Source organism: Mercurialis annua, linkage group LG2, assembly GCF_937616625.2.
Source record: "Mercurialis annua linkage group LG2, ddMerAnnu1.2, whole genome shotgun sequence".
Lineage (NCBI taxonomy): Eukaryota > Viridiplantae > Streptophyta > Magnoliopsida > Malpighiales > Euphorbiaceae > Mercurialis > Mercurialis annua.
The window spans coordinates 9,890,513-9,906,358 of record NC_065571.1 but is presented as its reverse complement, the minus strand read 5'-3'; the positions used below and the strand labels follow the sequence as shown (position 1 = coordinate 9,906,358).

At 33.3% G+C, this 15,846-nt stretch overlaps 2 protein-coding genes across 2 annotated transcripts; one reads left to right on the top strand and one right to left on the bottom strand.

The window, feature by feature from the left end:
• Positions 1-3,235: 3,235 nt before the first annotated feature.
• LOC126666886 (early nodulin-like protein 18) lies at positions 3,236-4,293 on the top strand. Its single transcript, XM_050359785.2, has 2 exons — positions 3,236-3,521; positions 3,631-4,293. The coding sequence occupies exons 1-2, from the start codon at positions 3,308-3,310 to the stop codon at positions 4,059-4,061; spliced, it is 645 nt and encodes a 214-aa protein (XP_050215742.1). The 5' UTR covers positions 3,236-3,307; the 3' UTR covers positions 4,062-4,293.
• Positions 4,294-4,881: 588 nt separating this feature from the next.
• LOC126669980 (protein disulfide isomerase-like 5-4) lies at positions 4,882-12,365 on the bottom strand. The gene is made up of 15 exons (XM_050363636.2): positions 12,144-12,365; positions 11,353-11,443; positions 10,904-10,998; positions 10,704-10,761; positions 10,028-10,212; positions 9,523-9,580; positions 8,721-8,761; positions 8,495-8,569; positions 8,115-8,171; positions 6,999-7,065; positions 6,763-6,891; positions 6,290-6,511; positions 5,322-5,483; positions 5,131-5,208; positions 4,882-5,055 (listed from the first exon to the last, which is right to left on the bottom strand). The coding sequence occupies exons 1-15, from the start codon at positions 12,182-12,184 to the stop codon at positions 4,978-4,980; spliced, it is 1,437 nt and encodes a 478-aa protein (XP_050219593.1). The 5' UTR covers positions 12,185-12,365; the 3' UTR covers positions 4,882-4,977.
• Between the last annotated feature and the right edge of the window lie 3,481 nt (positions 12,366-15,846).

The window sequence follows — 15,846 nt, the reverse complement described above, 5'->3', positions numbered from 1 at the left end:
ATTAATTATTTAAATAAAACTAGACATAATATTGAATTACATGATTTTAAAAACAATTGTTTAAATTATTTTTAAAAAAATCATAAATTATATAAAAAAAAGAGTAGCTATAATTAATTACAAAATGTCAAATATTTTACATAAACTAATTTTTAAATTAAAAATATTGTCTTATAATAACTAATTTTTAATTATTTTTCAAATAATTATAACTTTATTTATAACATAAAAATAAAAATACCAAAAAAAAAACTTTTAGGATGATTTAATATAATAATAAATTTTATTAATCAAACCTCACCATATAAATAATAAAGATCTTCTTCTCCGGACCAAGTTTCGGAGTGGTGGTCGGAGTGGTTGTCCGTGTGCGAGAGGACGGTGAGGGGAGTCGAGGATGGCGAAATATAAAGTTTCGGGATAAATTTTATATCAGGGGAATATGAAATCTCGAGATAAAGTGTGATTGAATATAATTAAGGTTTAAATGTATCAAAAATCACCAATTTTTACGTGTTTTACATATTTAACATTAGAGCAAATTACTTTAAGGTACCTCACATTGTCATAATTCACAGTTTGATACCCCTTGTTTGAAAATCAAACGATTTGGTACCTCAGTTTTGATTTTATAAACTACAAGGTCCTTCTATTAAATATAGGTACTCAGTTAATAGAATGAAATGTGAGGTACCAAATAGTTTACAAATGAGGTACCTAATCGTTTACATAATTGAAATTGAGGTACTAAATCGTTTATATAATTAAAACTAAGGTACCAAAACGTTTGAAAATAAATTTCAAATTATTAACGGAACTAACAGAAGGGCCTTATAGTTTACAAAATCAAAACTGAGGTACCAAATCGTTTGATTTTCAAACAAGAGGTATCAAACTGTGAATTATGATAAATATGAGGTACTTTAGAGTAATTTGCTCTTAACATAAACTTTTTATTTTGGAAAAAAAGTAGACGAACTTTAAAAAAATTGCAATTAAAACCATGTTTGCATTTCCTTTGAAAAACGCTATCGGCTTACATCCAAAACGGTGTCGGTGTCTTAATTGCAAAAATTTAAAAAAATTTGTCCTTTTTTTCCAAAAATAAAACTTTGTGTTGAATATGAAAACACAGGAAAGTTGGTGATTTTTAGTATATTTGGACTAAAATTAATTAGAATTCTAAATTAATTCTAATAAATTCATAAATCTTATTTATTTGATTTAAATGTAGGTTTAATTAGATATATTTAAATTATTATGATTTTAATTTATCTTTAATTAGTTGATTATGTTTATTTAAATTATTTTTAATTATTTTTAATTAGGAAATATTAGTTTTTAAAAAAATGAAATTATAATAATATAATTAATTAATTTGATTTAAAGATTGAATTTTGATTTTAGTTGGGTTATTATGTGTTTTGTCGTGTTGTTGATTTTAGAACTTATAAAACTAGCCTTTATTATTCGGATTTCGATTGCTTTAGATTATGATTGCATCTTAATTATGTGTACGCTCTTCGAGTATTGGAGTTCTGTAATTTCTTGATATAAGGTCCATGAAGTTTTCTGGAAGTATTTTAATTATGAAACGACACTTTTAAACCTTATACATTCAGACTAATCTCTACTCGAACCGTGTAGGTCCCTAAGTTAAATTCATAAAAAAGGATGCAAGTGTGAATGCTCAATTAGAAAATTAGTGAGAGGAAATAGAAGGATATTAAATTTTGTAGGATATTAAACTAGGGTTTTTTTTCTTCTAAATATCTATTTTCAGTTAAATATTTTTAAAAATACGCTCTAATTTTTTCTATTGTAAAAATACGCTTTTTTTGATAAATTATCGGTATGTTATTGGTAGATTATTAGTAGATATAGTTGGTAGTTTAAAAAAAGAGCGTATTTTAAAAAAAATTAAAAAAATATTTTTACAACAGAACAATTTTTATATATAAAAAAGAAAAAACAAACATGCAGGGCATAATTTCCTTACTATGGAGATATTTCAGAAGGGATATTAAAATTATGAAAAAATTACAATTGGAGGTCACCTAATAGAAAACAATGATGTCTTGTAACTTGTTGATATAACTACCAAATTTTTTTCTCACCTATTAAATGCCAATTCACCAAAAAAAACATATCACCACCCACCTCAACTTCCGGCCGCCGCCATCTCTAATTACTCACCGTAATCCTGCCATGCAGCTTTGACAAAGCTGCTTCATCAGGTGACGGGATAAAAATGGCGGCGGCCGGTGGTGGTTTTAAAATTATGTACAAATTTTAAAAAAGTGAACTAAATTTTTGTTTAGAGTGTGGTATTATCACGGGTGATGTGGTACTGATTGCATGAACAAGGAGACCATGCATGTTAGAAAAACAACTGGCTGGTAAACAAATTGATAATTTAATTATCCATTTCGTAACAAAAAAAAATTGTTTATTATACATTTTAAAACATCACCATAGTTTAATGCTCTCCCAAATATAATTCTCGGAAATGGAATATATATGAACAGACATGATTATGTGATTATTGATACATTATTAGATGTTAGGGTAGTTTTAGCCTAGAGCAGAAGATATGAATATTCTTGATCATCATAAAGTATTTGCCAATCTGACAAGCTACCATTTAATACTTTCTTAACAAAAAGAACCAAAGAATAACACTAATTAATCTTTATGCTGTTAAAGAAAGTGATGCATTAGTCGATTTGGTTACCAAACCAACCCAAATTTTTAATAGCAGCAACCGAAATACTATATATAACCGGAGTATAACCGTATTCAAATAAATATTTAGTTTGTTTAATCGAATAATCAAAATTTATTACTATTATTTATTAAAAAATAAAAAGTTATTGTTGATGTTAATTTTAAATTGTATATAAATTTAGAAAAAAATTGCTAAGTCATACAAAAAAATTACAAAATAACATTATGTATAATATTTGGTTAATTCAAAATTTTCATATTGATAACCAAACGGGACAGAATTAACTAAATTTTCAAAAATATTAACCGAAAACCGAACTAAATTAAAATTTCATTTTAGTTCGGTCGGTTAATTTGGTGATACAGAATACTACACACCCTACACATATATGCTTTGCTCTTTCATCTAAGAAATCAAAAGCGAAAAGAAAAGGTGGCAGAAGCTTCACTACCACAGCTTTTAAAGATGCATTAAATTTAGCCTACAAAATCCCCCTCAACATCACACCATTCTACTCACATTCTAACTTCATTTTCATATTTTCAATTAGCTGAATTAGCTACTTTCAAATATTTTGCAATGGCTACCAACACCATTTTAAGATCAAATTACCAGCAAATGGCCTTTAATTGTGTGTTGGGCCTGTTTTGTTTAATGGTGTTGTTGCAGAAGGGTGATGCTCTGCAATTTACAGTTGGAGGAGCTCAAGGTTGGAGTGTGCCTTACAATTCTACAGGAAATGAGCATAATCTTTGGGCTGAAAGAACCAGATTTCAGATTGGAGACTCTCTATGTAAGTTTATGCTTTATCACAACCATTTGTTGCTAAGAATTTTGCTAATTAAGAACACATAATACCTAGTTTCTTGATGTGCACGTAACTAGAATTTGATGAACTGCAGTGTTTAACTACAAGCCGGACCAAGACTCAGTGCTGCTAGTAAACAAATATGACTATGATAGTTGCACCACAACCGGAGCTTTGGCGACCTACAACGACGGTCACACAGTCTTTACATTTAACCGGTCCGGTCATTTCTACTTCATTACCGGAAACAAAGAGAACTGTCTGAAAAACCAGAAGTTGGTTATAGCTGTTTTGGCTGACAGAAGCAATCGTTCTTCACCTCCTCCACCTTCAGGCGATATGGGCAAAGTCCCGTCTCCAGCGCCTTCCGGCGAGGAGTCTCCTCCGTCTGGAACTGTTGAGAATGTCCCAACAACATCTCCGGTCAGTGATACTCCTAAAAATGCAGGCTCTTCCATGTTCGTGAGTTTGTCGGCTTCCGTCGTCGGAGCATTCTTTGCTTCGTATGTGGTTTTAGTATGCTGAGTGTTTGAATTTTCTCTATTCTTTTGATTGATTGTTTTTTATTTTTCTGCATGATTTTATCAGTTTGAGCTCAGCGGTTTGAACTGAGTATTTCGGAGGTGTATTGATATTAATTTGTTGTAATTTGTTTGTCACATGAGAAATAAGCTGGCAATTTATGTACTCAGCTGGGTTTGCTTACTACATATTGTAAGTACATTTATATAGAATGAAATAAATAAATTTTTTACAATGTGCGGTTGGAAGCATTAGATAGTTCATGATTGGAATTTGGAGGGGTGCACATTGGTTGATTTAGTTTTGTAGTAAAAATATTAAAACCGATCAAGTTTTAAAATCAAATCAAATTAAAGAAAAAAAAAAGATTTGATTCAGTTTAATTTAATTTTTTGGTTTAACTAAAATAAAAAACTCCATACCGTGTAGGTAAAGTCAGGCTGACTACCTCCCTTACCTTACAAAAATTTCGAAAAGGATATGAAAAAATAAAAGATTTAAATTTAAATTAAATTACAATATATCATATAGTTTAATAGTATTAGCATATTAAAAATATTATTATTATTACTGTTTGGTTTTTTTGATTGTTTATAAATTTTCAAAATTAGAAACCAAACCAAAATTTTAAAAAGATTAAAATAAATTTAATCAAATCATCTGTTTTTAATTTGGTTCAGTTCAATTTCTCTAGCAATTCAACAACCCTGCTCAGAACACCAACGTTATTACAGAATGAGAAGAGGGCGACAAAGAAACGGTAAACAGCTAGAGGCTAATTAGAATCATTTTGTCATGATTTGCTTTGCATTTAAATCAGAAGTAAGAAAAATTGCAACTGTTTTTACTAATCCTCAATAACAGATGGAGTATTAAAACATTTTAAATTTTTTATACATCTACAAATTTTATCTTCCTATCAAAAATTCTTCCCTAACTCGATTTTTTTCATCATCGTTAGTGTCTGGTGAAAAATTGAATCCAATATCCCTGCAACCTGAAACACCGAGAAGCATAAAAGAAATTAATTTACGGAGAGTCGAATCAAAATATCAGAAACATGAATACCTACCGTAAAAACACCTCCAATTATGGCGCATACATTGGTGATAAAATGAGAGAAGGACTTGGGATTTTCTGTAATGAGGACCTGATGATTGTTCAAGTAGGGTTAGGTGTAATAAAGATAACCAAAAACAGTTAATAATTCTTAAGAATGAATGATGATACTAAACACGAAGAACTTTGGATTACGGAATAAACCTGCATTGGAGAGAGCTCAAAATGGAATTTTGCAACAGGTATGTACACACTCTGCACCAAACTACTGTGAGCTGTGTATTCGTACTGGTCGAGTAACTTAACTTCGCGAGAAGATCGTCTTGTAATCACCTCTGTTTTAACCACTTGAAGGTAATGCTCAATCTGCGAGTGTTACGCATGGAATACATTAAGATTTCAGTCAAATTGCACAGTTTATAGTATTCTCTACAGTCACACTCATCATCCTGAACGGGGCAATTAATATTTCACAAAAAGCAAATAAAATAAATTTCACATCATTAAGATTTTTATGTACTATTTTTCACCCTATCCTGAAGAAAATATTATGACTAACCCTAACATGGCAAATAAATATGAGATTGGGTGGGCTCCATCAAGCATGCACACCAGCATTTCCGTAATTTTTTTGGGCAAATTCAGGAGTATTTTTTTTCCGAAGTTATAAATTATAGTATTTACCAACTTCCAAATTTTTATATTTTGCTAGCCGAACTTAAATGTTATCAACAGCATAGTCACTAAATGATTTCAGGTGAACTTTTTCTTGCATGGACAAAGGAGATAGAATATTCGCCATATTATATTTACTTCAAATTTATCAAACTCTATATTTTATTTCAAAATGAATATTGACATTAAATGACATGGAAAAATTAGAAAGGCAATTTTTCATCGGCAAGCAATTTTTCATCGGCAAGCAATTTGTGACCTTCAATTATTGGTATATTGAAGTTTGGTTATCAAAATGTAAAAATACTGTAGTTTGGCAACCACAAAAGAATTTAAACTGCAAACTCAGTCTACATGCACTCGTTATATACATAAAGTAGTAAGGTTGGCATCCACATGCAACCAATAAACTTACAGTAACATTGTCATAACATCATGCAAGTAATTGAGAAACACAGAATATGAAGGATAAGTAACATGGAACAAAAAACACTTACAGTAACATTGGCATCCACATCGCGATGATTTATGAATGACCGCCCGTTCAACTTGTCATGACTTCCCCCAATATAAGGTATCAGTCGCTTTGCCTCAATCATCACATTGGGTAAAGCCTTCATGCCAAATGAAAGATGGGAAATGACATGTGACAGGTTCATTTGTGAAGGATCAAATGAATGCGCCCCTGAACGAGCTGAAATAATGAGGTTTCCTGGCACCTGCAGAAAAAGAGAATTAGCAACTAATATACACAATGAGGGTCATCACTAGCATGATAAACTAAAAGACGTTCAATGACAATAGGCATGTTGTAAGAAGGGAAACGTCGCTTTACAGATATCATAGATTGCCGATTTATAATTTTTTATTGATCATATAACATCACGCAGCATAACTTAATAGCAAGTGGTAACATACTACAATAACAAGGTCTATAGCCCTGTAACTTAATATTGAAATTAAACATTACCTTCTTAACACGCACATATCCTTCAATTCTGCATCCTCCTGTCAAAGGTGCTGGTCTTTTTGTACTCTCTGTCGCGTTTTCAGGTTTATGAGATTCCACCTGGATAGGTGCAACCAAACTTTCCATTGTCTGCAAGAAACAATAGCTTCAGATTAGGTCAGCCATGACTCCTAGCTATAAGACAATAGCATATGATGTGCAGCAACAAACAACTCAGGTTATAAAAAAATTCATACCTTAACCAGGCTATCTGTATCGCGATCTCCATAATAAGATTCATGATCATGGTGTCCATGGTCATCCCTATCAAAGTTTAAGTATCAATAATAAGGTTGACAAATAAAAAGAGCCAAATAAATGATTATACTCAGGGTGAAAGGAGACAGCTAGAAGTTGCTAAGAATAATTTAAAGACCATGTCAACAAGAATCAATACACAAAACAGAAATATGATGAACTGCTGTCCAAACTCAGAGCCCTTTTTTTGGATTGCAAGAATATGGTAACAATGAGAATATACTCGGACTCATTATAAAACACATACAAATTCCTGGCCTCCACCTCCTCACTCTTACATTTGTCTTTCTACTACAACTATTTACTTATTCCAGTGCTATAGGCTGCCTTCATGATATACTTACAACATTGTGTATAATTTCATCAAAAAACAGACACTTTAGTTGGGGAGTGCAGTTGATGACAAAAACCAATTTGGAAGCTTCCAAATTTTAGAAAAAGAATATAATTTTGACAAGAAACCAGGGATACAAACACAAGCTCCAGCCTCCAGAGATGGTGTTACAGTGAGTTTAAAGTATTTGAATGTTACTAAGACATGACAGGCTATACTTGCAAAATCAGTCAAGTAAACTTTGCAAAATAGCCAAATGAATTTTGCATAATAGAAACTAAAATGATGTGTGCAAGTCTTGAACCAAATTTAACACCACAAAAGTGCTTAAGTGAAGTAGAGATATTTTGCCATGGCTCTTTCCCTTTTGTGTTTGGCCCGTCTTAGTTAGATAACGAAGATCCAACAAATTGAAAATAACTATATATAGTCAAGCTCACAGCTATTTCACATTAATCATATCACTCTCTTAGTGTACAAGCCTACATGTAATTAACATAAGAACCATAGCTTGAGGGAAGGAACACTCATTATCACAGTACATGAATGTGAGTAGAAGCACATATTAGGAGAAACAGTAAAAAACAATGATCCAAATACAAAAACAACCAACTTAGCATAAACCACAAAGAACGAAACAGAAAGAAAAATGAATTAAAAAAGAAAAGAAAAACAAAAAACGAGAATCAGTAAAAAGATTACAGGAAAAAAAGAAACTCACTTAAGATCACTTCCTTTACGGAATATGCGAATGGAGGGATATCCCTGTATGTGATTCCTGAAAAATTAAGATAAAATGCTTGTCAATAAAAATCACAGCAGTACAAGTATAACATACTTTAAAATCATGGATCACTGAGGCATAGTAAAGCTACAAACGATAATGATCTATACTGACATGGAAACTAGATGAACACATCAGCAAGACAACATTAAAGAGTTATGCCCAAACAGCAAGTGCTCAATAGAGCAAAATGTACACTGAATGTATTAGACTCGGAGCAATCTAATATATCCACACAATTTCACGTTGCAACCTGAATTCAAATTGTGGTACCAACAGAAGATCAATTCAAAACCAGGAAATAATGTATCATGTACCTCTTACACAAGTCAGCTTCAGAAGTGCAGTCAACATTTGCCATAATAATACGCCCGTCCATTTCTGGATCATATCTGGTAAAAATGAATGGACATGTCAGAATTAGAACAGTGGAGTCCATTGGAGAGCAATAAGTTATAAGTCTATTAATCAATTTGTAGAATAAAGACCTTACAAATTATTTTCAAGGAAAAAATTACAAAAAATTTGCAAAAAAAATAGTACCTTTCTCTAATTATTTTAGCAGCACTTTCCCATGAAGGTTTCTGAAAGAAGACATATATAAGTAAGCCAGTGAAACACAGCTAATATGTTCACCGTAGTTAAACTAACAAGATAAGCAAAATGATCGAGTCTAAGTATAATCCTGTAAATATTAGAGTAGTTTACAAATGATTACTAATGGATCCTTTTATGAGGTTTGAAGACTGCTCTCATTTCTAGCATACATCACATATAGAAGATGAATGACATGTCATAGAAAAATCCCATGCGAGTCTAGTCAAAAGGATATAATCAAACTGGAGTCATCATAACCTGGCTTCAAAAAGGAAGGCCAGATAATCCAAATCAACCTCTACCACTCCACTACTCTAAATTAGATGGCACTGGTCATGCATAAGGCCTTTTAAGTTAACATCGCCATAACCAAGAGATTTTGGTTAGTTAAAATTTTGAAGGGAAATAGGTGGCAATTCTCCAACATCTGTGATTACTTCACTAATTGCAACATAATTGTTCAGAACGAGAAAATTTAGGCAATGGATAGCATCTCAAACGTGATCAAAATGAGTAGCATAGAGAGTCATCAATTACAACAGACTGGCTTAAACCAAAATCTACTGGCTTAGTATTTTGGCCTATAAATTCTAGGCTTCTAGCAACACATAGATGTGTTCTGACAAAAAATGGTTATGTATCAATGTAAAAATTAATTGCACAGCCATTTAAACACTATAATAATGCAGAATTCATGATTTGGTATAAAACAATAAACATCAGCCACAAATGGACATAATAGACTTACCAGACGATTACTCCAGTAGCACCAAGGAGCAAAGAAGTTGACAACCAAAATAGGATACCTGAAAGGAAATATGATCTTAATTGTGCCTGTATTTAAGCACAGAATTCTACTTCATTTATAGCACTCGTGAGTCAATACTATGGCATCTTACTGTCAAGTGATCGGTCGCGGGACACAGTTATGCCCACAAGTCGAAGTCATACAAATATTTACAAAATTTAACAGGACTTGGTAGGTTGAAACAAAATAAGGTCAAAATCACTTAAATGTCCTACAAAGTTAAGTTTAACTAAATCTTAAGCTTCCAAAATGGTACATATTTTAAAATTGGAACTTTATTCATATCACTAAACAATCTTTAAGTAAAAATTTAACAGATATGGAAAATAGTAGCATAGATAAAATGCATAAATCGCCACATTACTGCATTATAAGAAACAGTCAAAAATCCTCAAAACCAAATACATAACTGTTTGCAACTCAAAATTGGGTTTGAGACACTTACTGATGAGCATAATGATCAAAATTACGAGAGTTAAGCGACACAGCTCCATCAGAAACATCTCCTTCAAACTCATCTCCATGCTTAATGTGATGCATAATTGGTCCTGTGTGAAACTCAGAGCCTGTAGGATTTAAATGATGATCGATCGAAAATTTGCGGATTGTTTTGCTTATATTCACTCTGTTCTGAAACCAAGAGCAAACTAATTCAGCTGGGCTGGTCTATATATACAAATTTAGTTTACGAATGAGTACAAGAGTACAGTCAACAACACGGAATTAGACAGAGAACAAGGATGACAAAATTTCAAGGATCCTGGAGGGTTAATAGGTCATGTACACATATGATTCTGATCAAGACAGAGAATAAAGCTATGCTCAACAATTAAAGAACGAAGTATAATACAACATGAATGTAGAGGACCGGCGATATCTCAAGGAAGTACGATAAAGTACCCTGGAGCACAATCCCCCACCTCCCCCCAAAACAAAAGAAATACAGAAAAGCAAAAGGACACTGCAAGACAAGACATCAGACAAATATTTTGACCTCAGCCAATTGTTCACATGTTTGAAAGCACACAGCAAACTTCTAAAAGAGCTAGCATAAGAGCCCAAGTTTAATGTTTGATTTGTTCTATAAAGCAGATGAAAGAGAGGAATTGATAGAAACTTACAGTTCCCAACACGTCGCTGACATCAACTGATGCAAATTCGCATGAAAGAGAAGGAAAGCTTCAAGAGAAGCAAAAACAAAAAAATTAATCTCTTATCACTTTAAACAAAAAATCACGAGCAGGTGATTTACATACATAAAAGTTGAAATACAAATGGACCTGCAGCAAAAATGATGGGCAGGAAATTTACATAAAACTACCTTAGATTAAAATCCATCCGTAGAAAATCCCCATCAGAACTCTTATCAACAATAACAGATGTAGAAGTGCTGACTGCTAAATAATTATTCAATTCCTGAAAAATAATGATCATGGTAGATAGTTACACAAAGTATGAAAATGAACATGAATTACATGAAGTGATTAAAATTAAAACATTATTAATACTATTACCAACTAATTACAAAGAAAAGAACAAACCCAAAAAACGAATGCAGGAGAAGAATAAGTTTAAATTTGTTCTAAGACAGGACATTAAAAGACTAAAAGAGACCGAAATAGAAGAAGAACATAAAAGATACAACAATGTGACACATCAACATTGAATGATCAAATATGAATCTACAATCATCCCAATTAGCATTTTGGTATGAAAAGATCTATTTCAAATATGAACGTGCAGCGATTAAAAAGGTTAGAAGCTACCTACCATGCCAAATAAAAAAACCATGGATAAAGCTGCTATAATTGATAATCCTGCACCAGATAATGATGCCTCGGTCAAATCTCTTGGAATTTTCCTGTACACAAAAAAAAGGGACATGAGCCGGCAATTTCTTACACTCCATTAAAAACCATGATTTTGTGGCAACTCATGCAAATGTTACATACAGCTATAGAAAACATTAAAAGACATAATAATAATAATAAACCATACAAGAAACTTCCATTCGATCTCAACTTATCAGCCACGGAAAATAGACCGAACAGGGAAAAAAGGCACACTAAGCTTTGTTTCTCTTTTAATTCTGAACTCTTAATTTTAAAGAAACTGGTGCCGAAGTGTCAAGTCCCCTTTTTTTCATGCACTGCTAAAAAACAACAAGCTAACAGCTACTGATACAGTTCTTTCTTAAACTAAAACCCAAAAATCTCTCTGGTTTCAAAATTTGGATTGTCCCTACGCAGCTAATTCATTAAGTGCTGCTGCCGCATTTCTTAAGCTCAATACTGCATTTAGCCAATTAACAGCATTTCCTCTAAAATTTCTGATTACTATATCATATTAAACAACAAAACAAAAAAATGCAGAATCTAACACAAATTAAGATAAAACAATCAACATTATGCGATTTCCAATTACATTTAGAATAACCTATTAAATGCTAAGACCGACAAAAAAAAACCATCACCATTCACACTTCAGATCCACATTTTATCACACAATGCATATAATAAACTTATAATAAAAAATATAAACGAGTAAAATACAAATCGGACCTGTAAAAATCGACGGATTTGAGCTTGTGAGAAGAAACCATAGCTGATTCAGAATTAGATTACACTCTACAGATCTGTTACTGAGTTATGAGTAGGTGAACGATTCGCGAAATGTCTCCCGCGTTTCGTTTTTTTTTTTTTTTGTTTATGCGCCACTGACTCTGCGTTTTATTCGGAATCTTTTTTGGTTATTTTTTTATTTTTGTTTCCATAGTTGCTCTAATTCGATTTGGTACTGTCGGAGATTTGCTTGTGTGCGGGTTGGTTTAGGTTAATATAGAAAGTTTGTCTTGATGGACCATTAATACGTTATGAATGTTAATAATGACACGTGTTGTTATCGTGGGAGGGGACTAAAGTTGTTATTTCCGTGATTGAGGATTATGGGACCGGTGATTAAGTGGATTAGTGTTAACACGGAGTTCTGTGTCTTTTTATATCTACAATGTCTTAAATGTTTTATTTTTTATTTTGTTTTCTTATTAAGAGTTTTTCTTAAAGAAAATGTTTTTATTTTTTGCTTAATAGCCTAAAAATTACGAATTCTAGTGTGTTTTGTAAATTTAATGCGAATAAATTAAAGTCAAAATCTCTTTGTATAAAAATTCAAGTTTAGAAAATAAAGAAACACAGATCAACCTCAAGCTATGAATTCTACTAAAAATTCAAAAAAAATTAACCACTTATCATCAAGTTTATAAATTTGGCCGAGCAATTCAGGCGCAAGGCCACAAAAGAATTTCAAAACTTGGATTGCATTCTCAATTCAAAGAAATGCAAGAATCCGCAATTTCAGGGTTGCTTAAGTGAATGGAGAAATTTGTGGTCTAACCGTATAAACTTAAAAGTCCATAGCGGTATATACAACATTTGCACGAATGTGACGTATCATTTCTATTGCAATGTAAAAGAGACTTGTAAAAGAATGAATGTGCAAGTCTGATGATAATTTTTTTACTTCTAACATAAGCATCAGAAACTCAACTGCACCATTTTTAATCTCAGCCCTAAGATTTTCCATCCTCAATGATTTTAGCCATCACCGGAACCATATCATTGACATAATGCTTCAAGAATTGAGGCTTTTCCCTTACCAACCTAATAAATTTTATACAAACCATTCCGAATAGATTGGAAGTCGTGATGAGTTAACAAATCAAACAACTTTATCATCATCACAGGTGTGAGCGGAGCGGGGGTTCGGGGGGCGGCTCGCCCTGCCTTATGGCTGTCACGACCCGATTTCATGAATCGCGACCGGCGCTAGGGTATGGGTATGGTTGTACCAAAACCCGTAGCAAGTCTTGCGGATAACATACATTAATCATTTAAAACATTGTGTAATACCCCAAAATAATTAATTAGCTAATTGGACCACGTGTCCAGTTTTGAGTCGCGGAAGTGGCGATATTGGAAAGTTTTCCGATAAATAAGTTTCAAGTGGGTCGGTTTTGAGAAATTAACTATGAGAAAATTAAGATTTATATTTCGATTCTAAAGTTAGAATTGGAATTAATAGGAAAAATGTCAAGAAAAGTCTAAAATGAAGTACAGGGACCAAAGGGGTAATTTAGCCATTTTGTGACGAAAATAGAAATATTGGATTTTGACGGGAAAGTGTTATTATCGGGCTTTGTATTATTTATAGGATATAAATAATACCTATAAGTCGTAATAAAAGAGTTTAACGATTTAGCTATGGACTAAATCGTACGATGGAAAAGTTTAAAAGATAAACGATAAGAAACAAAAAGAATAAGGATTCAAGTGGGCTTTTAGCCAAACAATATAAGAAAGGAAATATGAAATGAAGGAAGCAGAGAGAACCATCCAGAGAATTGAGAGATTATCGTCGATTTCCGTCGTTTCGCCGCCGTTTCTCCGTTCGACGTCCGATTCAAGCGATTCAAGCGGCAATCTCTTCAGAATCTTGTCCTCTACAGATATTAAACTTCGTTTCAAGGTAAAGTTCTTGAAATTTGGTGCTAAATTCGAAATAATGGGCTGTTTTGGGTTAGGATTGAGTTTAGGTTGTAATTTGATGATTTTGAGTTTATTATGGCGTTTTTGAAGAAACCGTGATATGGGTATTGAGTGCGGGTGGATGAAGCATGTCGAAATGGAGGAAAAACCACGGAAAACGCATTTTTCCGGGGCTGTGCACGTGGTACACGACCGTGTACCACGGGTGCACGAACGTGTACTGATGTACACGAACGTGCACCTAGCGAGGTACACGATCGTGTACTGAAGTACACGAACGTGTACTTCTCATGGTACACGAACGTGTACAATGAGTACACGAACGTGTACCCCTGAGGTGCACGAACGTGTACTCAGTTGCACGATCGTGCACCCACCAAAACGCACACCCGTGCACCCCAACTCGCCTCCACACGTATGCAAACCGAAATTGACCTAGGCATTCGACGTTTTGAGTAATTTGACTCTAAAGGACGGGTTTCGGACTTTGAGAATCATTAATCTCGAGATTAGCTCGACGTTTTAGATAAATAATAATAATGGAAAACGTCAAGGACGCTAAGCGATTCTCAATTATGAGAAATTGTATTCGCTAAGTTGTTTATACGACTCAAGCTATTGAATACGTAAACAAGTGTAAAACGAAACTAAATTATAAAACTTTAAAGTATTATACGTATAAGAATATGAGAATCACGTCTAACTGTTAACGATTTATCAGACGTGTCAGCGAGTAGTGAAGTCAGTAGAGGCGGACTAGCGAGAGCGTACTATCAGATCGATCATATCATTTCTTGGATTGCGGTCACTGTGAGTTGTACTTTTACTTTCACGTATTAAAATTATTTGACATATATATATATACTGTTTACACGCATCGCATTATATATAATTGATTGAAATGTTATATGCTTTATTAATTTCTATATATGAGAACTAGTATGCGATCCGAAGAAACTAGCTACCTATTGGGTGTCAATAGGCTGTGTGATCACCAGTATCGAGTCAGTCTAGTATGTTTGCATTGAGAAATGACTTGACACAGCTGGGAGCTGTTGATGAATATGAAACTTACGATTGGGTATATGATTTCGATACGCAGAGTGAACTCGGCTACGGTGTAGCCTGGAAGTCCCCGTATCGAGTGGCTGGGCCACCAGCGAGTTGGACTCGCAATTGATTCTTACGATTGAGTTGAATGATATATGATTATTTGAGAGATGTGTCGCATGCTAGGATATTAGTTTCGTACGGATCAATACATGGTTATATGTTTTATATTAACATTTTCTTGAGATGCGATGCTATGTTTTTATATTAATACTGTTAGTAAATGTCAACTCACTCAGTATTTTCCCAAATACTGACCCCTCACCTTTGATGTCTTTCAGGTGCTTAGCTTGTGGACTTAGCTAGAGACCAATTTTGAAGTCCAGAAGTCAGCTGTATATGTTAGTTTCTGACTTCTGTGAGTGCTGCAGTAGTGGTCCTGTGTCAACAGAATAGTAGCCTAGTCAGCAGTTTATTTTGATTGTATATATCAACTGCTGTATTTGTCTATATGCTTTTTGATAGGCTACGTACGTTGTATATGATCCACGGCCCCAGATGCCAGTGAGATGTTTGAAACACTAACTGATGTATATAATACCGCGAGGCCAGTTCGTACAGGGTACGGTAACTAGAGCCCGCGAGGTTTTAAAACAGTTAGTGTACATAT